The 21118-nt window shown below is 37.9% G+C and overlaps 1 protein-coding gene across 9 annotated transcripts in view; it reads right to left on the bottom strand.

The window, feature by feature from the left end:
* tns1b (tensin 1b) overlaps window positions 1–20559 on the bottom strand; it is a 129345-nt gene extending 108786 nt beyond the window's left edge. For 4 of the 9 annotated variants that reach the window (XM_079618618.1, XM_079618629.1, XM_079618625.1 and 1 more), the window contains exon 1: window positions 2601–2987. In XM_079618618.1, the coding sequence (XP_079474744.1) occupies window positions 2601–2621 (21 nt within the window). In that variant the 5' untranslated portion in view covers window positions 2622–2987. Of the gene's footprint in view, window positions 1–2600; window positions 3018–13025; window positions 13110–20520 lie in introns of those variants that run through there. The other 5 variants (XM_079618621.1, XM_079618620.1, XM_079618615.1 and 2 more) reach the window with 3 other exon arrangements.
* Window positions 20560–21118: the final 559 nt, after the last annotated feature.

Raw genomic sequence — 21118 nt, forward strand, 5'->3', positions numbered from 1 at the left:
ACCTTTCTGTGGAGTTTTCCTGATGCAGATTCAGTGTGGGCCTGCCGATAAGTCTTATTTCTCACTGGAAGAAGAAATTGTAACTTTCTCTTAAAAACAGCCGTGAACATCAAACAGGGTTTGATCAGACAGCTTATTCGGGGACTGACAAAATGGTAAATTAATTAGCCCTGTTGAGTGACAGCAAATCTCCTTCTTTCACATCGGAGTTGTTAAGCTCAGTCAGCTGATAGTTTTACTACAGTACACGCAATGAAACCTGCAGAGAGCTGCATGAAGATCAAGTAGGTTTCTCATTCAGAAGATGATCATCAAGAGCTTCCCAATTATTAACTGAAGGGTTACGCACTTTAGAGCATTCTGGCAATCAAAAAGGAACATTCTGGGGACCGATAAACGAGAAGAATATGCAAAAGCTCAAATGGAGTCTGAGGAAGAAAACACATTTGTTATGAGGGATGCAGTCATGAGAAAATGAAACCATCTATTTCCCTCTCTCGCTATCTCTAGATAATGATAAATACACTAAATGTGTTCACAACAGCATTATTTCTTTTTCCCCTCAATTTGAGCCAAATTAGTTTAAATTGCATCTGCAAACGTGCCAAAAAACACAAAATGTGCATTCTTTCCCACGATTGAGGTACAATGGAGGAAAGGGGAACAGAACTTTAAATGTTGCATGGGTGTGCACAGATGGCATAATAACGCTTTTTAGCACTAGATTATCATCAGAGTTTTGCCAACTGAGAATTCGTAATAACATGTACCTGTATTTCAAACATTGAAAAGCCAAAGTTTATCGAACCATTGATGTCATAAAGAAATGAGTTGAGTTGGCGTATCATAAATAACCAACGCTAAAGAGTCTGGTGTTTGACATTTAAGGTCACAACTGCCTGTCCTGACCTAAGGGTCATCGGGTTATGTCTCGTCAATGGAGAAAAATCTGTGTTTGAACAAGAATGAATCTCACTAAAACATGTCCAGGTCACATTTCACAAACAAAGAAAAAAACAATTATTTTGCATAAAGAAAATTACCATTTTAAGACCATTAAGAGTTTCTGTACTGTTTTATTTTAATGATGATTATAAATATGTATAACTCACATTCCCATCACTGCAATGTGTACGGATGTTTTATTTTTTATTTTTTTGGAGTTTTGGAATTTCCAAAGAAAATAATCTCACGATAAAAATGTGAGTACTATTAAAATACATAAATAAATAAAATTTCAGAAATAATAATAAAATAAAATATTGGCTGCATGTTATTTCAGAAAATGTCTTATTTCTTTGAATTATTTTGGGGTGAAATCTGTTCTCGACAGGTCTGGTGAGATGCGCATCTACACAATAGAAAGCCACACGCCGTGCTGGTCTGTGCCACAGGGGGACGGCTATTGTTCAGCATTTAACAGCAGCTTTGTCATCATGTCAGCCGCATTTGTTACAGCAAAAAGGGAAGCTCTGAAAACATGCCACTCAGAGACCCGGATCAAAGCTGAGAGTCCTCGCTGGGAGACCACAATGACTCCAACACTCAAACAACACTGACAACAAACTGAGCTATTAATACTGAAATCTGAAAGTTCAGAAAATCCAAGCCACGTTCAAAGCAGTTCCAAAATGCAGATGCAGGCAAACATTCGACATCAATGCAGCAAGTTGCTTTCATTTGGCAACCGTAAACAGCCTACAATTAGGCTAAATTAACTCGTAACATTTATTTATGGCGCTTTTTACAATACAGATCGTTTCAAAGCCGCTTCACAGTAATAAACAGGAAAATAATAGGAAACCAAATTCAGGAATACAACAAGATAATGGCGCAATTATTCAGCTCAATTAGTGTTTCCATTCAGTTCAATAACTTAGCCAATATTGAAAAGATAATCAGCTATGAAACAGGTTCAATTCCGCTATAAGCATCTCCATACAACAGAGTCATAATTCAACTCAAGTCAGGTCAATGTTGATTCAATGCTGCAACGTTAGTGACATTATTAACTCATTTCCATTCAAATTTTGAAGGCTAATAAGACTTTTGAAGGCTACTCACTAGACCTTGTGTATAAAGTAAATAACTTGCATTTAATTCTGCTCCTCAAACAGAGCTATTGATGGCTCGACGTATAGCCATATACACTACTTTATTGCTAATTCAACTGTGTTTTCTGTAATTTTGTGGCGTTTGACGGAATAAACTGATCTTCAAAACATTATGAAAGAATGTTATACAGGTTTGTAACAACATGAAGGGGAATAAATAACAGAATTTGAATTTTCAGGGAAACTATTCCTTTTAAAATCACAGTGAAGCGTTGAGTCACATTCAAAGCAAGTATTTAATGTGGCTAGATTTCTCAACATCACCACAGCAGTCCCACGCTTCACTGTTCTCATCTCACTTCTACAGAACACACAAGTTTTGCAGTCTGAGCTTTTCCTTCGCCTGAGAAGAACACGCTCTGTTTTCACAAAGAACAAGCAAACAAACTGCTATACACGCGCAGCTGCGAGAGCAAATGAGGTTAAAATTCCCAAGATATCTGGCAACGTTCTCAGCGCCAGCGAGCCGTGTCACCATCTCCTTACCTGATACACAGCGGTGGCCATCCTCAGCGTGTGTGTGTGTGTGTGCGTGTGTCTGTCAGCCCCAGCGCCGCATTCTCCTCTGAGCAGAGAGTCTTACGGGATCGTCCGGTCCGACTCACAGGCAGAGCTGCGCACCTCTCTCAAACACACAGTGTAATCCAGCCAGCAGAAGTGTGTGTATAGATGTGTGCGCAAACACGTCTGCTTTCTTGGCTTCCTGAGAAAGGCTGAAATGTTGACTCACATTCCCTGTTCGCTCTAGCCAAAAAAAAAAGGATCATAAAAGATATTCACACTATATATGGCTATGGACTACCAGAGCAGGTCAGATCCAGACGCAGCACCTTCAAACCCAACGAGCGCACGGCACGGGAATCTGCCAAGTCTAGCTGCAGGCTACTGACATTCTCCTTTCCCTCGCACTTTTTTGCCCTCCCTTTTTTGCTCCTTTTCTCTCTCTCTCTCTCTCTTTCCCTCTCTCTCTCTCTCTCTCTCCTACTCTCCCTCCCTTTTGCTCTATGTGAGCATTTATGGAACAGACAGGGGGGAAATTCTTAGAAAAATATACATTAGGTCCAAAATTAACATTTGACAAGCGCCGAATGAAAAAAAAAAAAAAGGCTTTTGGTGAGTAAATAAAACAAAGTTACACATCAGCTGGCCAATAACTTCATCAGGAATGGCAACGTTGGAATGTTTATATATGGTGATTTATTGATGTGTTTTTTTTTTGTAAAGAGTGTGCATATGTGTGTGCGTACGTGGAATTTTAAATTGTATTATAATATTATTTAAATGTAATAATACATGCAATACTTAATTTGTGATAGAACGGTGTATTGGTCAGTCCAATTAATCAGCCGATATTTTGCCATTTTCAGACAACCAGATATTCTTGGGTAAGTTTTATCATGTGTAAGTTTTGCCAAAATAAATGGTAAACTTCGAAGACTAGACTAAGACTTTTGCACAGTACTGTATATATGTATATATATATATATATATATATATTATATATATATATATATATATATATATATATATATATATATATATATATATATATATATAATATGTGTATTTAGTCAGTTATTCATGCTCAAAATGGAATAAGGATAATAAATAAAGATAAATGCTAAATATTTCACGGCTGATAAATACCCTGAAATAAAGACCATTTAAAGACCGTTTTTTAAAGACCATTAAGATATTTGGCATTGTGACATTAGTTTCATAGCAATTACAGACTGAAATTACTGCAATGCAAATAAATAAAAGCGTTCACAGTACAGAATTACTTTAAAGTTTCCAGTAATGACAATCACATTTGAGAAAATGAGAATGAGAAAAAAACTGCTGAAATTCCCAGCAGGTTTTGTGGGTTGGACTTGGTTTTGACAGACAAAAAGCCTCTTCATCAGTCCTCTCCTTCTCTAGCTGTTATCAAGTTCTCAGTTTACAGGTTTAACATGAGTTGACAAGCTCAAAGGCAAACTGAGGTACGTATAGGAGCGCCTCAGAAACGGCACTCAGCGTGAGTCGTGTAACTGTGAAGAGCTGATCTGAAGAACAAGACAGATCCTTCAGTTCTTCTGCCCCCAGACTGACTCTGACGTATAAAACAAACCACTTTAAAACAGCCGAGTGTTGAGCTACATCCAGCAGTCTGCGCTTTTCTGAAAGATGCTCCGAATCTGATGGATTTCAGACAAAACACAACAACACTAGATTTGTAGAGCTGTTCCTGAAGGAAATGCCAGTTCTAGCAAAGCAGCAAATCAAAACCATCCATCTTTGGAGAATAAATAAATGCTAGACAAAAGTGCAAAATAGATAAGAGAGATTTTTTTAAATTGAATCTTAATTTAATAAAACATAAATAGAGATAAAATAAAGAGATAAATAGCCATACAAATAAAATAAACCACGGTCACTCAAACTTCTGAGGAAAACAGGCAAGTGATCATACAGGCATCACTAACAGCATGGAATTTAGCGCTGGCTTCAGGGCTGTTTGAGACCAGACACAACCAAAGCAATTACTGAGAAGATACTGACAGGTTTAGGGCTGTAACCTTCTGCCCTCAGGATACAAACTTATTTTGAATTCTGATTCTCCTTTAATTTAACTACAACACCACCTTAGGGTTGTTTGATCAGGCAATTGGGTCAGACAATATATTTTTTTTTAATAAAAAAAAAAATATAAGTAATGAAATAAAATATAAAATAAATCCAATTAAATAAATAAAAAAATCAAACCACAAAAAAAGGTATCTGGTTTGAAATTTTAAAAAAAAATGTAAAAGTCAAAAGAATATATATTATTGGGTTTAAATAAATAAATAAAGATTATAAAAAATCTTAAGTTATGACTATATTTACTAAATTCAATCACACGGGGGCAATAACCACAATTTAATTAAATGAATTGTGCAGCCCTACACCACATAATCAATGTAAAGTGACGTAAAAACATCCTTGCAATGTAATTTTCCAATGTACATGGAAAAGTTTCATGTTTTTCAATTTTGAACAGCCGACCATCAAAGCCAACAAATTGGTTTATCAAAGGTCTATCTGAGCTGTGATGACGAGAGCAGATAACATGATCTGTGTTCACCAACGGCACACAAACTATTAGCGTAACAGCCGTCTCTCTCAGCGTTGCTCTCTTTGAAGTCGGACCGGAGTGAACAAGCTCCTACGAAGACTCCCAGAAGCATGGCACAACGTGCTCTCTATTGAATCCAGTCCGAGGAGTCCGTTGAGATTACACACCTCTCCCCCACACTGACTAACAGCCTCACACAACCACAGGGAGCAGTGATGTCACAGCCCAAACCACATGCATAACTACCGCTACCCCCTGGTCAGGGTTTGGCTGGTAGTTCAATAACTCCATAACTACATCATTGTGTGGACAAACAGCATCTTTCTCTATTGACGACCATTCAAAAAACAGTTGTGTACTGATAAAAAATAATATATATAATATTATATAATAATTTAATAAACTGACTGCTCTCCTCACTATAACACACATTTGTTCAATGTATACATTAAATATAGGTTCATCCTTATTAAAGCTGTATTTATTTTCATTTTATTGCCATTAATGACACAGACAACAGCAGCAATATTAGGCTGCTATCACTTTAAGACCAAATACACTGACACACGTTTTCTTTCTCAACTGTTCACTTATGACATAACCGAGACAATACTTGCAGAGACGAGTATTTTGACATCATTTTGTGTGTATGTGTCCATTCAAGTGCAAGTAAACGCAATTTGGTTGGTTCGGGTGTTTGAGGCTGCGTGTGAGTCCCGATTTCCGCCTCTTCTTCCATGTTTAACGTACGTGGTCCGTACAGATCACGGATCAACTGCGATCCCCTAATAATGAATGAACACACTTATCATCATGATTGCTCTCTCCAGAGATGTATAAAAATCCTACTCCAGTAAGTAAACGTGTTCCTGGTACTTGGTAGCGATTCCCTCCACATTTTCTGCTACACATCGTTTATTTTGACCAGTTATGTACACTCATGTGTATAAGTAACCGGTCATTCTTAAGCCTAATAATTGTTGTTTCATGTGGAAACAACTTGAAGCATAATGTTCCATGTTGATTCTGAAAAATACAGCTTTCGTGCTCCTAAAAATACAGACAATCATTTGTTGGGGCGTCACTATGTGCACTCCTGCCATCTAATCAGCATTTCTGATGGTGCTTTCCACAAAGCTAACAACTGAAGGGCTTTTTATTCGGCACACCATCCAATTGGAAAACATGAGCTGTTTTGTTTGCTGATATCAAAATAATTATACAGAAGATGTCAGCTTCAAAGTGAGATGTCTGTTCGGAGCATCCCGTACCAGATGTTGGTAAGATGTGGGACGCATGAATCCAGCATTAATGACAAGCCTGACGAAAGAGGAGGAGAAGAGCAGAGGGAAAGCACAACTATCCCATCTAGCAAGACATTGGCCATGTCCCAAATGCAGCACTTGATGTGGACTTTGCTTGCTTGCGAGACCGTGGGGCGTTGTGTTACAAAAAGAAGTGCACACTATCACCCCCTTGCAGCTGCTAGACACCTTTAAGGTGAACTACTACCAAGATATACGATATTATGTTGCGATACTTCACAACTAGCACTGGATATACATCAATATAAATAAACAATGTGTTTTCCTAATAAGATGTTTACATGACAAAATTTGTATAGACATATGCCAGGCGATTTACAGTATGTGGATTTCTAGAAACTGAAATATTGTTTTAATCAAGCAATCAGGTTAACACGTTTACATGATGCGTACATAATCGCATGTGACCAAATTCTAATTTAAATCTAAATTTCCATGTGCATGTACAGTAAACACGATCGTCAGCAAAACAGAAGGCGCATGCATGCATCTTTGATTACGAACAACAACAGAAACACAAACAAAGAACGCAGACAAAAATCCCCTATTAGATGTCGGCATGTTATGAGTCTGACATATTTCCTGTGTCCTGGATTTTATTATCTTTAATGATCCTCTTGTTGCTGCCTGTAATCAGCATCGTTATGGCTATAAGTAACACTCAGGATGGTGTTTAATGTCTGCAACTAGTGTAATGAAAAATAAATGCCAGGTCTAGTATGGCTCAAGAGCCCAAGTGGTCCCAAAACAAGAACCATTCTTCCAGTCAGCACACTGGAACATTCCCGTGATTCCGAGGAGGAACGTCCTGCTGGAACATGCAGGGGCCAATCAGAGTCCTGCGGAGAGGCAGGGGCCAATCAGAGCCCTGCAGAGAGGCAGGTGTGTGAACAGGCAGCCCACCGCACGTTCACATATGGAGCGCACATTCAACAAACTGTGAATTCCTGAGGCTCTCTAAGCAGCGGGGTGGTAATGATTGATGGAACATCACTCACTCAATCCTCACGTACAGTAGTGGCCGAAAGTGATGACAGGCTTAGGAAAATTTACATCTTCACCCTTTATTAAAATATTATATATTAAAAAAATTGTAAGCATTTTGCATAGTCATGCTTGGAGTTAATTGAAACATGCCAAATTGTGTCATTAAGACCAGTCTGTCAAACAAAGAATTTATGAACACGTGCAAAAAAAGAGAGAACCAACTGAAAATGAATAACAGATTATGTCGTAGTCAATGTGTGCTCTTTTCTTTTAGCTTTTTTTTCAATGTATATTTTTTTGTGCCGAATAAAATTAAACTGTTGCTTTATTTTCCCTTTTTTTGCTAAATAATTTTGTCAGATAAATGCCTTAAAGTTTAATGTTTTGTTCTACCCTCATATTTAAAATATTTACAAATATAAAATATGTTCCTTATATTTTGATGGTTTAATTGAACCTGTACGGTCATAAAAAACAAATATCCCCTCCGGACGCGGCTTCTGGCCACTACTGTATGCTGAAGATTAGAACTGATGAGTCGGCACATTTTAAGAACTGCACTGTAAAAAAAGAAAAAGAAGTTGCTGACTTACGAGTAAAATCAACTTGGAGTACATTGAACTGACTTTTTAAAATTGCTTCACTTAGTTTGATGAGTTAAAGCAATGTAAAAATATATGATGTCATAACTTATTGATCATATAATTATTTGTACAGTGTCTGCATAAGTTGCTGATGCTATGATTAACCAAACACACTTGTATTTAAAGGAATAGCTAACAATTACAATTGGTGCAACTGTTGCATCATTATTATTTTAGTTATTTATTTTAGCCAAAACATTTGTTAGTGTAAAATGTTACATGGACATCATTTAGTTTAAGTTGCACAGAATAAAGTAAGTCATACAGGTTTGGAACAACGTGAGTGTGAATAATTTTTTGGGTGAACTATCCCTTTAATGCATTGTTAGTGGACGTGCATTGTGAAACTGACTGTACAATGACTCCGTACATGGAATGGAATTGTTTTTATGACTCTCAACAGACGGTTTTATCCGTGAGGACCAATTCAAAAAGGTCACGCAATATCAAGCCTACTCATAGGCAGGCTCACCGCAGGAACCCAACACCGCTCGAATCAACAGAATGTACACACATACATTCATCAAAAACATGCGGACTCACACACTCTGGCGGAGTGATGACTATGTCCACATATCGAGTTCCTAGAGACACAGACAAGCCAACGAATGTCAAGCAATGAAAATAATCAACAATTACAGTAAGAGAGAATGCTCTGGGTTGGAGAACACACGGGAACTTTAATGCTGTTCCTGTGGCCCTACAAAAGAAAAATCCTGGTGCATGACTGCTGACTTTCAGGCTACATTACACAACAACAATGTACTAAAAAGTTTTTCGTATAGACAGTAACGTTGTCAAAACAATCCCTGTTCACACGGATTCGCAAACACGGTGTATTGCGCATGCCAGGTGAGTAGTTGGCGATGTCACTTTGAAAACAATCTTACTCCAGTTTGTTCAATAACAATATGTTGTCTGACTGAGCTCCACCCAACCGAGGAACTCATATTACACTCTAATACCCCTCATGGCAGGGCCCATGTCATGATACAGTCTGTTTCTAATAAAACAAATATCATTTGTCTCTGTTTTCAGCATGTGTATTCTCTTCTCTTCTCTTCTTTCTCCAGGGACTGATGGCTCATGTTGTTACTCACTTGGCCTGCTGTTTACATATTTTCCACCTTGTCTTGATTACTCCATGTCAACCAGTTTGGGTGTTGCTGTTTGTTTTCCAAACTGTATCTATGCTGAGAATTGAGTAGGAAGAGGAACACATAAATCATGAATGATGAGTAATCATCTGACAGAGAAATCCCGAATAGACAAGCTTTTCAGCAACCAAAGCTCATGACAAATACGCGCCTGTGGCGACATTTTTGCAAAAATAATATCAAGCTTCTTGTTGCATGATCCGCAAGGAATCACGTGAAAATCTACATCTTTATTAATCGATAATCTGCCTGTGTAATCATAATTTGTGTGAAAATGAATAATTTGTTGGTGTTTTATTGCCTCCAGTGTTCACTTTAGATGGAAACTCCAGTGAATTGTATGTAGAGTCTAAAAATGTAGAGTCACGTATTTCCAGTGAGCCTGGGTTGTTCTTCGGCCTCTGATTGTAGACACAATCCATGCGAAAACACTTCACCAGAACAAATGGCCCTCTGGGGCAAGTGATGTTCAGAAGTGTGGAACTCCTTCAGTGTGCTTAACTCCTTTTTGCATGTTCTCTCAAACGACGAGCGTTTGACTTTAGAGATAAAGTGTGCTTCAAGTGTGCGTTCAAGGAATCAACAAAAGAAACCTCAAACTAAATCATACTGAGATTATGAAATCATATGACACACATATATATCGATTTTAGCATTAATTCTGCATGGATTTCTAGGAATACAAGTATATAAAGGAATAAAATCACAAAAACTAGCGTTGATGTAGAACAGGATGTGCAAAAACTATAAATCAAACAATATGGAGAAGCAAAGCAATAGTGATATGCAAAGACCCGGAGTTCATAAATGTCCATGCAAATGATTTCTGTAAACAATTCAGAACCTGAATCTCATTTTACTCAAATAACAGAGCTACAGAACCCCAAGTAATCCGTACAGATTCACTTTCACCATGTAGACATCTCATTCATCGTGTCCTGTGACAAGCTGGGGTCAAAGCTTGTGTACCATCAAAATCCCTACATAAAGTCTCAAGTTACTGTATAGCACACATAATAGATGATAGTAAGATGAAACACTGTAATATCACATTCTCTTGAAGGCAAAAGCACACACAGAATTCAGACATTCCTATTACGTAGACATCACCAAGCCCCCAAAACCCACCAAGCTTATTTTTTTTTCCCTACATTAAATATTGACTTTTTTCACTCCGTAATGTTTGTTTTACACACTACAAAATTATATTAAGTTGTGAGTGGCATTTACCAGCTGGAGAGGCGACAGAGTGATGAAGCCAATCAATATATGGGGATGATTAGGAGGCCATGATGATCAGAGGCCAAGGGGCAAATTTGGCCATGACGCCGGGGTTACACCCCTAAATTTTAATGCTTTCCTCTATCAATAAGACTCAATACTCTGCTCTGTTTAACAATCCACTCAACAGAAATTCCTGCATATCCCATCTGGACATGCTCATAACTTAACATCTGATACTATGATGCAAGCTCTGGTGTTTCTTGTCAGTAAGTCAGGTACATGTGTTCACATCACAAAATGTGTCTCCTGGGGTCAATGATCCCGCTGTGTGAGAGAGACTAACTCCTCATGAACTCCGAAATGAGACGAATGTCAAGCACCGGCTTAAAACATCTGGAACAAAATGTCAGCTCTGTGACTGTAGAGAAATACCAAGCGATCATGTCTTACGGTATTGTGCTGACTGTACACTAACAAATACACAATAATTCACAAAATCAGGTATGGTAAAACGTTTTACATTTGCAAAGCATGATATATTCATTTCATTATGCATGTGTTCTGAAAATATGTTGCTTTTTAGTAACACTTGAACACATTACAAATTTAAAAACAGCCTTTCTGAGGAAGGATTGATTCAGTTTTTAATTGGTTCATTAAAAATAATCAAATTAATTGAACTTAAACTAATGTCATTTTTGATTGTAAACCTTGTATAATGATAAGTTCTTAATGGCCAAATAAAAAGTGCATTCAAATCATTGTGATATTCAATATGTTTCTTAATGTACTGTAACAATGCAAGAAAAACCATCACAAATATTGTAAATATTAAAGTATTGGCGAGTCCTATTCAGAGCAACAGACTTGGATTATTCAAAACAAAGCTCTTTTTTTTTCAAATCAATGATAAATACTGTGTGTGACTGACTTGTGACTTATAATTTGATTGAACATATAATCACATCAGTCAACGGAGCAGATGGAGAGTCTGGGTTCATATGCTTCGAATCATTATTCTCTCTCCTCTGCTGAATGACAACTATCATCACCTCTTGGCTTCCATCTCGATCCATTTACTCTATAAATCTCAGGAAATCATAGCCCCGTCCCGAAAAGCAGAGGGAGTTCACTTCCTTCAAGAGACGTCTCACTCTTCGACAGTATTGAACATCAAATGCTTCAATCTGTCACTGACTTCACAATCTGTTAGGCTCCGAAACTGTTTACCTTCCATAATTAGAGTTACAAAGGCTTGTTGTTGTACAGGATCTGAACTTCAGAAGAGACCCTGATGTGAACAGCTCAATTATAGTCGATGGGCACACCCAAGCAAGAAGCCCATGTGAAGGCATTGTTTTCAGCAGGAGAAGACTGAGGACGTGCAAAACCTGAGAAATACCGACAAGAATCAAAGACTGGGAGCTGAGCCAGAGAAGAGGGACTCAGGGTGGACAGAGGGAAATAGTGGAGTCTTAGGGAAGAAGCTAATGGCCAAAACCCTACGCTCTGCCCTCTACGTCTGGGAGCAGTGAAGTTACTATCCACAATACCCTAGCAACAACATTTCAATGTAGAACACCTTAGAAACGGCATAGGTACATCCTGGAAACCACTCAGTATACATGCTAGTATTGCCGCAGCGAGTTTTGTACCGGCAAACACCACTCACATTTTTCATAAAATGTAAGTGTAGTTTTCCTTTGGACTGCACTCAAGAAAAATAAACCTTTTAAAACATAATGACTATCTTCCAAAAAGTGGAGGGGTTCAGTTTAGTCATTTCTAAAAGTGGGGGTCATGTCCTTCATAGTTATAATGGTTGCTATACCCTGCCAAGCTCATTTCCATGCCAAACCCAGTCTAGCCAGCACCCCACAGCGCTATACAACCACTTCACCCACCCATGTTCACCCAAAACTTCTCTATTACATACCAGACATAAATCCTCCTTAATGACAAACTAGTCTCTCTGAAGAAAGTCCCCAGAATGGGAGACAGACCATTGGATATGAAATGATGCTGAAAGGCGCTGCCAGGGTGAGGCTAGGAGAAAGCAGCTTGCAACTCATACTGTATGAAGCAATGACCTGTGCTGAAGCTGCATAAGCTGAATAGGGGTAAAGAATGGCAAACCACTTCTAAAGTAAAGCTTGCTGCAGGACTGTATCCAAATGAGGCATGACACTCCACAGCTTACTGCATGGCCACAGGCTTGTATAGCAGCTAGATAAAAAACACAGCTTGAAAATACTCAGCATGTGTTCAGAATTAACAAAGCCACTGTAAAAATGGGTCACCACCAACTAAAGAGAGTGGGTGGTATAGAATTTTCCATAGAGAAAACAATACCAAAACTGGACTTCATAGGAATCATCATCATCTAATCATTGCAAAACTTAAAGTGATAAATAAGAATTGCAAACCTTAGAGAGTGCGAGTAAATCACTGTTGCACATTGGCTTGTGCCTTACCTGGTACCACAGAGTATGTTGAACGATGTTAACTGAAGATGTAAGTCCTATTCCTTCGCTTCCAAATGCATGATAGCGTATTTTGGTACTAAACAACCGCTTCAACAGTACCGTAAATTTTTATGGGGAGGAAAGTGTGTGTACAGGAGATCCTGCTGCTCAGAAGCCAGAACACACATGCTTCCTGTCAACCACACCTCAAACAGACTTTATAAGCATAAGCACATACTGTACACTAACTTAAGCCGATAAACTCTACTGATTATGGATTATCTCTAATCATTATTATTTATTAAAACTAAATATTATAAATATAATGTATACGTACATTTATAAATATCATTATTTTTGTCTTTTGGGGCCTTCTGTTCAAGTAAATAGTGCTTGGTCAGAATAAATGGCAAACTGGACCAAACTTTATGCCAACAGTCTGGTTATGCAAGATATGACCCTCCTCTTCACATATGCAACGTACTATGCAAAGTAAAGAAAGAAACAGACAAATAGACCACACACAGTACTGTCCCAGGTACATCCAGGGTTGTGCACCATTACGAATTGAATTGAGAATGCATTTTACATTTGTGAGGTTAAAAATACCACCCCCACACACACAAATCCTAGCTATAAAAAACACAAAATTATAAAGACTTACATCGAAGGATGGATGCAAGCCATATCTAGACACCAAAATATAATATCACAGTAACTTGAAAGTGAATTATTTTAACCTACACTGGTAAGCTCCTAACTGTTCTGTTTTCAGGAAATTAATTATGCTGAAAAGTCTAATCACTGGCTTTGTAATAATGGATGCCTCAGCTGAAGGCCACAGAACAATGGATAGCTGTGATCAGGGGAAGAACACTTTGTGTAAACATATCAAGGACACAAATCGCCAATCTGGCAATGCACCTGTTATCCGAACAAGACAAACCCATCCCAGCACATGTGCAGCTCAATCAGGAACCATATGGGCTTCACACTAGCGTTCAACGGACGGGGTGGAGCGCCGCTTTTCCTGTTCAAAGGGGAAAACACCCCGGACCAGCTCTGAGTCACCCAATGTTCTTCTTGGCTAGCAGGGAACGCAGATCTTGGAAGAGGACCCATCATTGTTCTGTCCACACTTAGTTCCTCTATTTGTTCTCATTTGAGAACTTTACATCTTTATACGCTCAGTTGGGTCAGCACAGTGAGAACTACAAGTCGTTTGAGGTGGAAAAACATGCTCCAGAGCAGCCAAATCCAGGAAGCCATTGGCTCATATCACAGCTCCAGCCCGTCTGACCAATTCAGGAGCGAAATTGCACTCCTCAAGTGGCTGAAAAAATAAACACAGTAAGGTTATAAGTCTCTTGCTAGCAGCCGGTCAGTCCTTCAGCTCAAACCAAGAAACATTGAGCTGAGGAAATGAGGTGAAGCGTCGTAAAAGACAACGCTGTGTTTTCAGAGCGTCCCGCCAGGACTAACAATGTGCTATGATCTTAAATGGTTTCTAAAAAAGCGGGAAAGAAAGAGCACTTAGCCGTTTAAGAAAGAGGTGATTTATGCTGGTCAGAGTTAGTTCATTTTCTCACACTGACTCCCCAGGAGCTGGCCTAAACATTACTCATGCTGTTCCCTTTCAGCACAGTTCTTAGCCCACAACCCAAGTCAAAAACATTATCTGTGCACATGCAGGAACAAATGCTTGGCCAACGCATCCTTATACATACATGTTCATTATAGCGCTAATGTGACCGTAACTTCAGTACCCAATGGGGAGGATAGTTATCATCCAATGCATCTTGTGTTGTGCTAGGATTCACGTAGCTACAGTTGCAAGAAAAATGACTCAGATGTTGCTCATTTCAAGGGTGCAATTACTTTTTCCAGTACTCTATCTCAGTCTCATTAGATGTGTGTAAATGATGGTGAGTTCGATGAAGATCAAACCACATTTTAGGAGCAATCAATACAAAAATCCAGGTAATTACAAAGGGTTCACAAAAATGTTCTTGCAACTGTAGAAGTGTATAAACATGTCAACTATAATAATTACAAAGAAACAGTAACGCATTGAATTATATATGAAATTTTTAAGTAAAGAGATTGAAATAGTATTTTGTAATCGGTCCTACTCAACCCACTCCGAGCAGGATTCGAACCGGATTTTCCAGCATGGGAGGCGGGAGCGCTTACAAGGATGCTAAAGACCACAGCCGCTAGTTGTAGTCGGTAGACAGCTCTTAGTGGCCTACGTACGTTACACATGCTCAGTAAGCTTATTTTCAAAATGCGGCTTTGCCATGAAAGTAGCTGCTCTGAAAGATACAACTGATTGTAGAAGTCCACGGTTTACTCTACTGCCTGCTCTGGTGTCCATATACATGTTACTAACATGAAGCCATGATTTAGCCATGTGTGTTCAAAGACATGGATGTATTCAACGTAGGAGGGAAAGACATTTCAGATTCTATATATAGTATGCATAGAATCTGGAAAGACCAGCTGGAACACAAACAACGACATCAGAGCACAGACATTCTATAGCCTTCATATATGACCAAATACGGATGTATTGCTCAAAAGACTAAAATGACTAATGGCTTTATCTTTTAGTCGGTACACAGCAGTCTATTTGCAGCCTGTAGCTCCATAGGTTGAGTAGGAAGTTTTTCTAACACATTGCGATCATATTTCTCATTGCCAACTAAAACAAGCATTATGGGGCCCAAGTTAAAGCTGATTTTTTTTATACTTTTTCCTATTTGAATCCTTTAAGTGAACAAATCATTCTTGTTCACTTCCATTCAATGACATTTTTTGTTCACAGAAGTTTGAATTGCTCAACTGCTTTCTTCCCTATAAAGACTATAGAAATAGCAAACTGCATTCGAGCAGGTTGTAAAGGAATTTCATTAGTTGGAGCGAATTAAAAAATATGCGCCTTCAAAAGATTTGATCCACTGAATAAAGTTGAGGGAATGATTTATTTGACTCATAACACACAAAAACCTACAGAAAAGGTAAATTAATAAATCTTTTTGAAAAACTGAATAAAAAGATTGGAGTCGCTCAATAAATCCCAGTGATTAATTTAATGACTTATTCATAAACCTGCAGAACTAAGCACATCATTAAACAAATTGGATTAGTGAACCAATTCAAAAGATTCATCTCACTATCTAGGTGAGTGAATGGTTTAATGAGTCACATGTAACATGCTAATTTTTTTTATAAAAGGTAACTAAACAAACCGTATTAGTGACCTGATTCAACTAAATTCACTGAAGAAAAAAAAAACTACAGAAAAGGTAAACTAAATGAATGAATGAACAAATCTTTTTGATGAACCGATTCAAAAAATTTAGTTAGTGACAGTCACAAAACCCACCACCAATAGTCTTTACCAATAGAATTGTGCAATTCCCATTATGTGACACAAACTATACACAGGAATGAAACATTTCACCTTAATGAAATATGTCAGACTATGCAATGAAGCTGAATCTGACGTCTTTGACTAGATGTTTTCTCACACCTTTTAATTCACACTGATTTCCTCTGGCATCTCCAATAATTGGCCTCCTCAACATTGCTGGCACTCTGCACACGTGCTCGCCGCCGGCGTCTCGCATTAGCTCTCTACAGCTCATGGCTGGCCTTCGAGTCTAATGATTCATTTACTCTCCCATTTAACCTCACTTGTCTATATTTACAATCACCCAGAGACTGTCACTTCATTTTCCAGCCTTTGGAATTCAAATCAAGTCCAGTCTCACGGACGTGCTTAAACCTGTTCCAAGCCCGTGCGCAATGAACCCGCTGTGAACCGCTGCAGTCATTTCCGACCCCTTGAAACCAGGCTGCGCTGTTGACAGAAATTAGCAATAGTAATGAGAAAAGAAGAGACTGGAGAAGGTGAATTTGTTGTGATTGGAGCTGTCTGACCTGCACAACCTTCTGTTATCTAAGACACATTTATGATGTGGGCCTTTCTCTTATTGAAGTGAAGTGATGTGAAGGCCAAGTATGGTAACCCGTGCTCGGAATTTGTCCTCTGCATTTTTTAACCCATCCAAGTTAGTGCACACACATTAGCAGCAGTGAGTAGTGAACACACACACACACACACACACACGCTACAAACCGTGAAAGAGGCAGAGGTTACACAGCGGCCACGTCTTATCTATATATGGATGTGGAGACTTATGGAACAACATGTTGGTGTGGAGACTGTCCATCTGACAAAGGCTTGAATTATATAAATTGCTTGGATTTCAATTGAATTTGCATTGGATTTAATTGAATTTTGTGAGACAGCATGAGTTCCAGCTCTCTTAGCTTTCAAAAAAAATCTAACTTACCAATAAAAGTATCTAAAAATAACCTGAGAAACTAATATATTAAGATATTAAGACTTGTTTTCAGAGAATATAAATTTAATATGAATGTATTTTGTCTTATCGCAACTGTCTGATATTTTTTTTAAAGTTTATGAGTGGAAAAAGGCAAAATACATACAGTATGCAATCTATAATAAAATAATAAGTCTTGATATCTCAATGGAATGGCGTTTCTCAAGTAAATGTATCTTGTTTGATGGGTTATTAGATATGTTTCAAAAAAGATGAATTCAAAACTCGTAATGATGTAACTTTTTATCAGTGCAACTAAACGTTAACTTTTCTGGACCAACTGTTTGTATTTCAGTCGGAGGATACTATATCCTGTGTCCGTTAGCAATGCCATATTTGTGTTCATGTGTAATTTGTCTCGTTTCTTCCATTATTCCATCAGCCCAGAGTCAGTTAGCAGCCGAGTCTGGCCAGTGCAAATGGTCTGAGCATTTGTTTTTAGTGGCAGAGGTTACGCAGCGGCCACGTCTTATCTAAATATGGATGTGGAGATTTATGGAATAACATGTTGGTGTGGAAACTGTCCATCTGACATATCTTGAATTATATAAATTGCTTGGATTTCAGTTGAATTTGAATTAGAAAGTCGACATGAAAATCTACTGTAAATTGAGCCTATTAATTGTATGATGCACAATTTGCTTTGTCAGTTACTTACTTTAAAATAAAAATCTGTAAAATGTTTAATCAAAACATAACATGCTTTGCTTCTACAACATTCTTTTTCAGCTTACCTTGCGGTTAAACTTTATTTTAAGGTGATGTAGTTACATTGTCCTTACTCAAATAAGTAATGAGTAGTATTAATTAACTGCATGTAGTTACTATATATTTACGGTAGTTGCAATTATGCATAATGTACGCAATGTAAGTAAATGTACACTGTAAAAAAGCATATGATCAATAAGTAATGACAACATATGCTTTTAGATTTCTTTAACTCATCAAAATACGTTAAGTAGTTTTCAACTTTTTTAAAAGGTGTACAAGAATCAAAATTTTTTTTAAGTCAGTTTAATGTAAAAAAAAAATCTCTTTTTGCAATGCAAACGGCCTTTCACACTGACTTCAAAGTAATTTCCGTAATAAATACTTAAAAAAACGGGAGGAATCCAAAGGCTAGCTCTGAATCATTCATCGTTATTTTCATCTTTTATCTAATGGCAGGAAACGAATTGTATCCATTCTTGGATCATGGGGTCGGAAATTCCTCAGTGATTCTGGCGAGGGAAGTTGTTACGGGTCTCTAAACAGATCTGGAGTCGCAATCGCAGTTTAATCAAGGGAGCTTCTGGGTGACATAGCTGTCCTCCCAATCAGACGCAATCTATCAAACAAAATGACTCGTCCTGTTGGGTTGTTGTTTTTTTCTTTCCCTGATGGTCTCCAAGAGAACAACATCCCCAGACATCCTGTAGTTACTACAAACCACACAGCAAAAATCTCAAGTGTTTCTGAATGCCAGTGTGCACTGATCTGCTAAGTAAACGCAACAGGCCTCTAAAAACATGCACCCCTTCACACCTCTGGAATTTCCTGTGGGTGCAAGAAGTGGCACAGCATTAGTAGGGCTAGTTGCCCGACACACACACACACCAATATGCACAATAATAGCTGCCATATGGAGCTCAGAGATGATGGAGAGGGCTAATCGGCGGATCTGTTCCAAAATCTAGTAAACTGCCAACGTAGGCAGCATTTAAAGGCACCAAGGCTGTTCCAAAAGCTAGGAACAGAACTTTTTTCTTACAACAGAAAAAACATTATTTCATAAAACTAATAAAAATGTGCCAATTGTACCCAATATTTTAGTATTTCTTGATAATTAAATTATCACATTGTTAGTTTAACATGACAACACCAAACTCTATTGAAATCAATTTTAACTCTTTCCCCGCCATTGACGGAGATATTCAGCTTTCCGTGTTTTCACTGTTATAGGGTAGGGGGCGCTATTAGGCATCTTCTGAAAGAATACTGAATCTCTGAATCAAAACACAGACAAAGAAGAAGCAGAAACAAGAGACAGCATGTAAGCATGCATTTGTAAAATAACACGATCATCGATATTAAACAGCGTATAAATCAAAACTGCCAAACTTTACTGAATGAAATGTCAACCAGGACAAGCTATAGGACTGTGCAAGCTACTGTTGATGGACTTGATATACTCCATCTATATTTTGATCATCATTTTGAATCCGATCCAGGAGTAGTCTTTGAAAAAAAAACATAATTTTCTAAGCTTTTTGCTTAAAATGTTTCTTAAACTTGCCTACATTCAAGTGTTGATAAAAAAGGAATCCATGTAGCTAGGTTTTATTTAAAAGCTGAGGGTCTGTTCTTTCTTTTGATATATTGCATATTCATATATTCATTAAACAAAATAATCTGGGGGCCATGAAACTTGAGAAAATTATCAAAAATGCTGACGCTGACTGGCAACTTTTTTCCAAAAACACTGGCGGGGAATGAGTTAAGTCATGTCACCTGAGTTTCTGCCAATGTAGAGCGTTCAAAATCAGTTTCATTTACGTTTGGGATGCTACCTTAGATGGCATCTTCCTCGTAGTATTAAAATAAAAGTTTTGGAATAGAGCCGAACAAAATATCCTTACCTATCTCAAACACTCTCACTCTCAAAACACCCTTCAAAACGACATTATCATACAGGAAAAGTCAGGGGATAAATTTTGGGGAGGGTATTCTTGAACAAGGAACGAGTTGGCCAAGCCAAACATGTCCTGGGACAGCATGCAGATGTTTTTTTTTAGATTCCCAAGTATGTCAATACCCTTCCTCAACCAGAGGGGCTTGTCCACTATCAAGGAAAAAAAATGTCCTCTGTGATAAGATTTGTTTGGCGTCCAGACAGAAATGTGGTGGATGGTGGATTTGACAAAAGGAGCCAAACCTGTACAAGCAGACACGGCCATTTAGGGAAATTCTGAAGGCTGACAGAATCGCAAAAGTCTCTCACAACACAATTCCAATGTTACAGACATTAATTTCCTATGCATAACCTGTTAAAACGAAACACATTTTACACTGGTATGGTGTCTAATATGACAAATCAAGAATTTGTTTCTTACCTTGACCTCACACTTCCTGTGGCAGGCTATCCGGCAAACTGCAGAGACAAAGATTTTTTTTTTTTTAGAAATTCAACTGTACATTTCAGAAACTTTTTGTTTACTATAATACTCTAAATGTAAGCACATTGAGGGCTTTTTTCAGGCCAAATAAAATAAAATAAAATAAATACATTTGTATAACTATAACTCATCGGCCTAAACTAGGATGTATGCACAGTGGGGGCATTTTTTGTCATAAACAAATACAAAATAAAAATAAAAATACTTTTCCAGAATGGTTTTCTGTCTTTTTTTTACATTTACTTTTAAACGTTTTAATCATCTTTTTGCACAGCAAAAACTTGTTTACTCTGTTCTCCGTCAAAGAACATTTACTGTTAGAAACTTGACGTTGCACAGCACCCTTCATATATCAGAATAAATAACTGAATAAAGACAGGGCCGTAACCACCGTAGACATTGAGGAGGACATGTTCCCCGCAAGATCATACAGAGATCATTCAGATTAGAGATCATTATGGGTTTTCAATTAACATCGTCTGTAATTCATGTAAAATGGAGGAAAATTCCTCAGACGACTGTGACTGAAGTAAAG

The sequence above is a fragment of the Phoxinus phoxinus genome (assembly GCF_949152265.1).
Source record: "Phoxinus phoxinus genome assembly, chromosome: 7".
Lineage (NCBI taxonomy): Eukaryota > Metazoa > Chordata > Actinopteri > Cypriniformes > Leuciscidae > Phoxinus > Phoxinus phoxinus.